This window comes from Idiotropiscis lumnitzeri, chromosome 21, assembly GCF_059441095.1.
Source record: "Idiotropiscis lumnitzeri isolate Australia: NSW breed Sydney's pygmy pipehorse chromosome 21, RoL_Ilum_1.0, whole genome shotgun sequence".
Taxonomy (NCBI): Eukaryota; Metazoa; Chordata; class Actinopteri; order Syngnathiformes; family Syngnathidae; genus Idiotropiscis; species Idiotropiscis lumnitzeri.
The window spans coordinates 10,933,165-10,942,636 of NC_142411.1; the positions used below are offsets into that span (position 1 = coordinate 10,933,165).

General features: G+C 38.7%; 2 protein-coding genes across 2 annotated transcripts in view; one reads left to right on the forward strand and one right to left on the reverse strand.

Moving 5' to 3' along the window:
• Positions 1-235: 235 nt before the first annotated feature.
• Positions 236-1,659, reverse strand: srp9 (signal recognition particle 9). The gene is made up of 3 exons (XM_088286464.1): positions 1,462-1,659; positions 1,258-1,326; positions 236-955 (listed from the first exon to the last, which is right to left on the reverse strand). Exons 1-3 carry the CDS (start codon positions 1,531-1,533, stop codon positions 836-838), a joined length of 261 nt encoding a protein of 86 aa, XP_088142590.1. The 5' UTR covers positions 1,534-1,659; the 3' UTR covers positions 236-835.
• Positions 1,660-5,279: 3,620 nt separating this feature from the next.
• The window catches only part of enah (ENAH actin regulator), an 83,701-nt gene continuing 79,508 nt past the window's right edge, over positions 5,280-9,472 (forward strand). The window contains exon 1 of the mRNA XM_088286309.1: positions 5,280-5,646. Within this exon, the coding sequence (XP_088142435.1) occupies positions 5,642-5,646 (5 nt within the window). The 5' untranslated portion in view covers positions 5,280-5,641. The remainder of the gene's footprint in view (positions 5,647-9,472) is intronic.

The following is a 9,472-nucleotide window of genomic DNA, read 5'->3' on the forward strand; positions in this document are numbered from 1 at the left end:
TTTGATTAGCAATTACCTCAATTCTTCAACCGCAACCCTGATATTTTTGATAGGGTATGCAAGGTGTAGCGTACACCAACACAAATTCGAAGTATAATAATTTGTACTACAATAACAGGGGACACGGTAGAAGACTGGTTAGCACGATGGCCTCAAAATGCGGTTATTGTGGGTTCAATTCCGCATCCCGTGTGGAGTTTGCATGTTTTCAATCATACTCAAATAAAGGTACAAGTTCTACATGAGTAAATAAACATTTATTGAAGCTGGAACTATTGTCAGCAAATGGTATGGAAGATGTTGAGGTTTGTATGAAAATCAGACGCTTCAAGTTGTGTTCATGTCCATAAAAGAGGGGTGGGGGATTAGGAGCTGGGTCCAAATCAAATTATAACTACTTGAATTCCTCTAAATTAGGCTTGCATTGATCATCCCACTTGAAAATTAAAATAACTGAAAGCTCCTGCAAAAAAAAAAAAAAAAAATGATGGTGCCAAAGTTGCTAAATCAGCAGCACAATATGTCCATTTCACGCATTAAGCCCATTCCGCTCATTTTGCCCATCTTTACATTCACACACAATCAGAAATATGATCTAATGCCTTGCGTGGAAAAGCAGGGTAACTCGGAACATATCGTTTAAAAATCCCAAGCTCAATGTGCAGATAGCATATAGAAGTCACATCTCTATGACTGCACTCAATGAGCTTGTGTTAAATCTCCCCTGTTGCTCTTATCCATCAGACTCTCCCATCAATTCCACTCAGGTGGTGCCGTGCTCCCACCAACCACTATGAACTTAGTCCGGGAAGCAGTACTCTTTTTTTCGACTATGTTAGTCTGTCTCCATAGCGCCGCTGTGCGTCTCTTTGGACACCATTAGTCTCATCAATTTCCCATGCAGCTTCTCGATCTTCTTCACATCCTGAGCCTGGTCTGTCTTGTACTGTAAACACTGAGGAGGGAGACACAATCACAACAAACACAGAATCTCAATTCAGGCAGACGATTATTTTGTCAAATATACAAAATAAAAATAAAAAAATCAGGCTTTGATATATGTATTATGCGTAATTCCTTGTGACATAAAAAGATTCGATTTGGCATTTTATGAACTTACTTCACATTAGGTCTTTAGGTTAATCACATTTGCAATTGGGATCTTCATACACGATAACTATTCGAATGCTCGAAAAAAGATAAGATTCCGAGATTGTATAAAGCATATATAATATAATATTGAGGCGCCACACTTACCACGTGATCGTCAGTCACTTTAATGCAAATTTTGCCGTCGCAGTGCCTGTACTTGATTACCACTCTGGCCTAAAAAAATCAGGGAACAACAAACAAACTCAATAAACAATGAATCCAGCAGCTGTTTTCCGAAATGCTCACGAGAATGCAGGCTAAAATGCTTTGTAGCTAGCCTGGTAACTCATACGTCAAAAAGCGTTTTACCTTCATGGGGTCCGTCAGATACAGTTTTTCGGCTGCACGAGCAAACTCCTCCCAAGTTTGAAAGTAAGGCATTATTTTGGACGAGGTGAAAAACGTATTAAATCAAAGAACCTGGTTGAAAAGGAGTGACAGCTACGCTAACTTCAGAACACCACATCAGCAGCAACGAGAACTCACTAACAGCCAATCAGGAGAACCTTGTGCCGTGTGACGTATGAAGTAGTTCTGGGTTGCCCTTTCAAAATAATAAAAATATGTTTCAAGTGAACGAACCAAAAATGCCATACATTTAAAAAACTAAACAGCAAATATTATTAATCTCTGACGAATTTTTCGTGATTAGAACGTTTATATGATAGATTCTGGCCGCAGCCCATAAACATTTTCAGACAGGAAGTAGTACGACATATTTCAAAATAAAAGGAAACACGTGCGATGAATTATTGAATTATTGAATTTAAAACTGAATTATTGAATTACATAAATTCTAGATGGAAAAATTCAAATTCAAATTAAACAATTATGAAATTTATGTAATTCAATAAAGGACCGGTGTTCTTGGGCCAAACGTGCTACAAATAGGCTGTCTCGTCATGAAATCATATTACAAAGGCTTGCGTCTTTTATAAAGCGTACCAATATGCTAATTTGAGTCCTTAAATGTTAATACCCCGATTAAACTAAAATAATTCATTCGTATTTCCCTGGATCGCTCCCAAATACCTTTCTTTATGTCTCGTGTCTTCCACAATATAATATATCATCCACAAGACCACTCTTCACGGTTATCCGCACAAAAAAAGCTTTGTGAAGCTTTTGATTTTACAAAAAAAAAAAACGTTGAGTACTGTTGGAGTTGAGTCACCAAGGAAATGAGATGTATTTAGTAAATAAACCTTACAAGCCAAACTTACTCCAATGTGTGTTAGTTTTTTGTACTCAGGAAGAAAAGGGTCAAATAAAGACTCAACAACCGATTGAAGTTCTGATATTTAGTTCCTTTGACTTCTGGAGTTCAGGAAATAGTACAAAGACAGATATCTGGGCGGCTTTTTCTTAATCTCACGATAAACTGTACTCGGGCGAAGACAATCGAAAAATCGCGTGCTATCTCAGCTCACTCTCACATTATATAGGATTTCTTTAGTATAATATATAAATTTAGCAAATGAGAACAAAATAATAAATCAGTAAACCTCGTGACTACAATCCCAGTCATTCCTATGCACGGTACTTCTAGTTTCATTTGATAAATGCTTCTTGTTTAATCAATATTTAACATATTCAGTAAACATGAACCTGCTAAATTAAATAATTGACATTCTGTCCCGTAAACGTTTAAAATAATGCCAATAATCGTAATACAATCCTTCAGTGCCAGAGTCTGGGGGGAGAAGCGGCACTGTCAGACAGGAAAAGGTATGATATCATTCAAAATAAAAGTTAAAGGGCACTGTCAAACAGGACGTTACCTTTCACCGCTTTATTACTTTCGGTTTAGGCACTTGTATTACAATTATTGGCATTATTTTAAACATTCACGGGACAGAATGTCAATTATTTAATTTAGCAGGTTCACACACACATATATATACACACATATATATATATATATATATATAAAATATAAATTCCTTTGTCGCTGCGTCTGTGCAAAAGTCCAGTGAGGGGATTTGTTCACAGTGTCTGAATAACAAACCACTTCTAATTGCCATGTGATGATACAGCCTATATTCAACCATTCTCCTTTACACGAGTAAAAGTAAAGAAAATCCACTGTCATGGCGTATATTCCAGTTCAGTACATATATGCTCTGCTACAAAAAAGTATTATGTATTCATTATTATATCTTCAGCTTTCAACGTCTTTGTATACCTATTGATCACTTTTCCACAACACTGGACACTTTATAGTGCTCAAGAACTCTCTTCATCATACATTTGATCACAATTAGTGTACTCGTGTTCACTTTAAAGTGTGTGTGTATTCTCCGCATCAACTCCTTGTTGTTTTTTTACATACTTGACTAATAAACGTGATTATTATTTTGATCTTGGGTCATTTGTAACAAATGGACCTTTGCCATCTAAAACTGTCCGCCAGAGAGAGCCAACGCATCGCTTGCCTCTGCGAGAAAATCGCGAGATCCCGTCCACGTACTGTATTTTATTCTTTGAAAAAACAAATTTAAAACAAACATTAAAACGAGTCCTGATTAAACCTCTCATTTAGCACCTGTTTGAATATTTTATAATGATCATCATTTTCAACTGATTAATATTAATACAGTTTTAATAGTACTATTCTTTCAATATGTGTACATTTTTTTAAAAATACGGGGTTACTGGTTTTGAAGTGGTGGTAGTTTGATTTTGCATTCATGAATTTGGTGTTTCATTTGGTAAAGAAGGAAGTTATACAATTTCACAATATCACAATTTTTATGTATTTTTTTCTAACTATTTGCATGGTTTCTTTCAGTATTTTTGTGTCGGGTCAGTATTGGAAAAAGTACTGTATGAATACTTTCAGGGTTCTGTTCACATTCATTGCTAAACCGCATTACTCGAAACCTCCACCACCCTTTTCTCAAATCCTTAAACTCAAATCCCAAACTTCTGACTTCATTAAAAAATATATACACGCTTTCAGTTTGATCTTTGCCCAGCTTCTCTCATTGTCGTTAAATAAACAAGGACATGGTGTACAAAAGTTTAGGCAACTTTTGCGCACCATGTCCTTGTGGAGGTGGTTATTGTTGGTACTCGTCGACTTCCTCCCGGTCAACCACCACTTATAGAAACTCCTCTGCCTCTTTGTTTTTCTGTCCATTGGGGATCAAAGCACACGTGGCACATATGCAACTCTGAAATGAGGTTTATCCTACCCAATTGCTCTGATCACATCATTAAATACTCGTGTGGTCGGTTTGGAGTTCACTTGTGTAAAAAAATGACAGCAATGTTGAAGACGTGTTCGCAGTTTGGTGTCAGTGTTTACAGTTTTGCAACTCAAGTAGCCTATGTCAATTGGGTGAAATGTGTTCATGTTTTCGGTTTTGCAAAAAGAGTAGATGAGCAACTTTTGTGACTTGAGTCGAACTACCGGCTCGTTGTTTAAGGTGATGATTGATTTGAAAAATTGCTTTAGGTCACTAAGAATTTGAAGAGAACGGTGTTGAGCGTACGACTATAACAGCGCCTCAGTTTGGTTGTCCTTGGCAACCCGGACGTGCAACTGCGAGCCAGCGCGTCATTGGCTGCCTTTAAGTGCAATGGGAAATCTAAAGCACACCCGTGTGGTGGCAAATTACCCTACTATAGTAGACGACCGTCACACGTATGTACGTACACACAAACACAGACACACACTTACGACATGGCTAAGTGGTAGAGCGGTCCTCTCCCAAACTACACAATGTGACTATGTTTAAGAGTCCAACCACCCAGTTGCTCCCGATGCTGCCTCATCATCAGTGGGTGAATGAAACGTCAGTGTTGAAGCGCTTTAAGTGCTCTTTAGGTAGAAAAGCACGATGCAAGTGAAAGCCAATATATCGTTTGTAAAACAAACAAAACAAACTCGCTATATGTATTTATTTGTCATCAGTCAAGTGAGAATTAGACTATGGTCGCGGGCAGCATGCATATTCAACTGATGTGAACTTCTTTTTGTAAACATCTAGTAAGAAGTTGTGGAGCAAAATAACTTATCTTGTGTGTGTTAACAATATGCATTTTAACGTGATTTCTAACATTGCGTTGTAGAGTTTACGGCATGTACGTGAACGAAGCACTTGTTACAGTGAACTCACTGAGTCGTAGCCAACTGGTATCCGAGCGGCTCAGCGCCGCATCACATCTCTTCAAGTACGTCACGAAACCCCGATAAACTCAGCGATTTTTTTCTTCTTCCCACTTTACTTTTCAGTGAGCCATCACCAGAAGTGGAGCAGCTAAAGACCATGTAGGATTTGACTACTGTTGGTTTTGATTTGTTTTTTTCTTTTCTTGTTTTTGTACTTTTTACCGGGTGCACAACTAAAAACTCCCGATCTCCCATTCACGTCTTCGCCTCCCACCCTCGAACCGTGAACTTTGGTGAAAACTACCAAGCAAGTCACACGTCATCGAAATACCAACTTGTCTGTGAAATAGTCGACGTGACAACACTTTTACTATGAGGTAAGAAGCCCCGTTTTGCGTTAAATATAACAAAAAGACGAATCTGGTGCCGTGCGACATCTTGATGGAAGTTGGGAGCAGCATTAAGCGCAAGGACAGCGCAAACCAGCTAAACGTGTGGATTTCGGCAACGACGCTGCCTTAAATTAGTATGAATGTAATTGAGATTCCAGCATATCCATGCGGTGCCATGTCTGCCATGATAATGTTATGAAATAGTGTCAGCTTTGTTCACGCCGACTGCCTTTTCTAACGACAACTTGCTTGTGCAGCATTTTGGGTTCGGAATGGCGCGTGTGCTGTTTTCTCTCTGCTACTCCCACACTACACGGGAGGGATTATGATGGGGTGCTGTGCGTTGGATGCAACATTCGATGGGCACACACATGCGTATAAAAGACAGACACAGTCACATTGAGTGAAATGAGTTCGTATTATCGTTTTTCTTGTGCACCGACCAACATGTCCACTTAAAGGAAAATGTCCACTGAATGACGGAGGGATGTCCAAGATAGAAAGACAAGGATGCACATGCACATGTGCAGAATGTCAAAACAATACCGCTGCAGCATTGTTTGCTTATGATCTCAATGAGAGAATATATTCAATGTTCAGAGTCCAACACACACAGTTATCAAGTGAAAATGTGATTCACCTTTTAACATGTTATCAGGTGGAAATTTTTAGGTCAATAGAGTACTGTGAATGCGAAGAACGTGATGCTGGCTGTATTTTTGAAAGGGCAACAATGTTCCCAAGCTGCAAGAATGCTTCTGCTCTATTTCATTTCATTCCCTAACTTCAGTGCAAGTATGCGGCTTTGATTTATTTTTTATCTGTTAGAAAACCCATTGTGAATTTGTGTTAAATAAGAGACATGCACAGTGGACAAGGCTTTTTCTTCGTCAGTTTTTTTTTTTAAAGGCTTTAATTGAATCCAGCTGTAGGCCAAACTGAAGTGAACAAAAGCCTTAGTTGTTGCTGAAGAGCAGCCTGCTGTGAACGTTCTAACAGGAAAACAACTTTACTGTCGTTTATTACTCTGATTGTTCTCACCCTCTTCAAATCAATTCTGAAAGATGAGATTTTGAAACCTCTATCTTTTGGAAGTGGATCTGCTGACATCACTGAAAAACTGATGACAGCGGGGAAGTATTGGTTGGAAATGTGCTTTTCTCCTTGCTTTTTTTTTAAAGGGCAGATCTGTATCCATATGGTGGTATTTTAGTGTGTCTTTGTTTGGTGTGTAACATGTCTGCATGAATGGCAGTCTCAGCTGCCCACAGCTGACTCATGCCGGACACTGAGCGGCAGATGGGCAGTACAGCCCCACTTAACATTCGTATAAACTCTCTCGGCTTGCACTTCAGTGGACTCCCTACTTAAAAACGTCCGGTGTATGACATTCAGTTCTTTTATTATTACTGTTGCTATATTGTACTTAGCAGCCAGGACAGATACACATTTTGCTTTCCCACATAAATTCCTTCAATTTAAAGTTTGATCTTTTTTTTTTTTAATCATTTTTTTTATTATCTTTAGCACAATGGTATTCTATTTTTAGGACCTAAAAAAAAAAAAAAAAAAAACTACTGAGCCCCAAAAAAGCTTTTGGTACAACTGACACTGTATTTGAACACAAACAGTGGAGCAACACATGTACACAGATAATGTAAAAAGAGACATAGGCATGTTATTTTTGTCTTCTATGAAAAATGACCCAATATTAGAGTATTTCAGAAGCAAAAGTGTGCGCGTCAGTAAATTTTGCCGCTTATTCATTCGCCAGTGGCTAGGTCATTTGTTCGTCATCGCCAGGCCTTTATTTTTTTCAATCCGAACCGGGACAGCACAAAACAGACACACAGCCCAATATTTATTTCCCTTGTATCTTCTTTAGTATATAAGCTTTTTCATTTTATTTGTTTTTTTGTACCCGCTGTAACCTCCCTGGCGTCTTTATGCTATCTCTATATTTTCTCTATATTATACACATGGCGTGGTGATTGGTGAATTAAAAACAATGTGGGAAATGTCATTGCGCTCTGTGGGACCGCTGTTTCAGTTAAAATGGTTTCCAGATTAACTGGTTCCGGATTCCAGCCATGACTGTTCGGGCAATATCAGTCCAATAATTTTATTTTTTTTGTGCTGATTCATCAGAAGCTCCATGAAAATTGTTCAACTTTATTCATGATGCAAAACCACAAATATGAAGACTAGATATGCCAGCATTCTGTTGCATCCCGGCTAACTGATGTTTCTAAGTGTCGGTCGGCCATGTTGGGAGGGACAACATTCGCATCAAAGGCAATGTGTTCATATTGAAATTGAGTCCTAACGTTTGTCTTTGCCAAAACATTTGACAGTTTGGTCCTAAATTATGAGCCCAAAGCAACTGCGACCGTCAGATGATTTGCCTGCAATGTGTCACGTCTCACATAATGCTGATGTCGGCGTATTGGGGCAAGGAAGATAAGCGTCCTCGTCAGGGTTACTGGACTGTGAAGAGTCATGGTAACAAGCCTTGACAACTGTGGACAGGCGTCGTGTCTCCCAGGCGCTGCAGTTGACACCACAGATAACAGACAGAAGCGGCGACCTGTTTACTTTGAGTATCGGAACTCAAGAGTTTGAGTTGGCCTGCGACCAGTAATGCTATTAAATCTGAAGGAGGCATTAACTCATTCACTATCAGCCAAGTTAAAAAAAAAAATGGATCTTTGACATCTTCTGTCGTCAATGGCAGTAAATGAGTTTATGAGGTCAACCCGCGGCCAATTTGGAATGCAAATAAATTGAATTCTATGCCTTAATTTCAGGGCTGTAAAGTTTCCTCGTGAGATCTTAAACTGATTGGGCGTCACCGTTGGCTCTCAAAACTGCAACTGTCACTTTTGAAGTGATGATATTTTGGAAAAACACTGACAACATTTTATGCTGCGTGCTCCATCACTTTTACCCGTAGTTGCCTTTTCTGTAACCTTGTGAGATAACACATCACATTTATGTCAAGGCTTAGATGACTGCACAACTCCAGTTACATGAGTTTCTAAGCGTTGTTGGTGTAGAGTAGTGGTCACCAACCTTTTTGAAGCTGAGCGCTACTTCTTGGTTACTGATGAATGCGAAAACGCACTTGTGAAATAAGACATTTGCTCGTATCATCTCTAATGTTGTGAATTATTAATCCAACATTGTTCGCTCTTTGAATTTGAAGGCCAACGGACTGTGCTCGGCAGGGTGCTGGTCTTAGATTGATAAATATAATGTTCAAATGATTTTGCATAATAAATTTAATTGCTTTTTTTTTTTCCAGTCAAGTCAAATTACATTACTAACGCAAATACATGTATGTGGCTTCATGACTTGGTCTCGTTTTGTGAAACTATGATTATGTAAACATGAACAAAACTTCTTAAGCATTGAACTCATCAAGACATGATATCACTGAATATATAAAATACACACGTGTAAAAATAAATCCTACTGGCCCGACCGAAATGAACCCCCCCCACTTGAAATTTAAGCCTTTGCAATTTTTAATGTGGAACCCCATAATGGCAATACTATAAAAAATTACTTTTTACTGTTTGTAAAAAATAATTTGGTCTCTGCAGTGCCTGCCCACTTTCACTGTAACATAAATTTACATAATAAACGCTCCCACATCGAGTTTCTCTGAACATGACATGATCAATTGTGCTGGGTGCAGATCCACAGCCACTTTCAAGTGATGGGCAGTCAAATGACGACATGGAAGCGCTATCACGATGAGCCAAAAGGTAGGCAGAGTTGCGATGTTCACACAAATTAGGGTTATTAA

Coding starts and splice junctions, on each gene's coding strand:
- srp9 (XM_088286464.1), bottom strand. CDS start 1,533: ATGCCTTACTTTCAAACTTGGGAGGAGTTTGCTCGTGCAGCCGAAAAA. Junction 1,327..1,461: donor ATCTGACGGACCCCATGAAG/GTAAAACGCTTT, acceptor TGATTTTTTTAG/GCCAGAGTGGTAATCAAGTA. Junction 956..1,257: donor AAGTGACTGACGATCACGTG/GTAAGTGTGGCG, acceptor CTCCCTCCTCAG/TGTTTACAGTACAAGACAGA.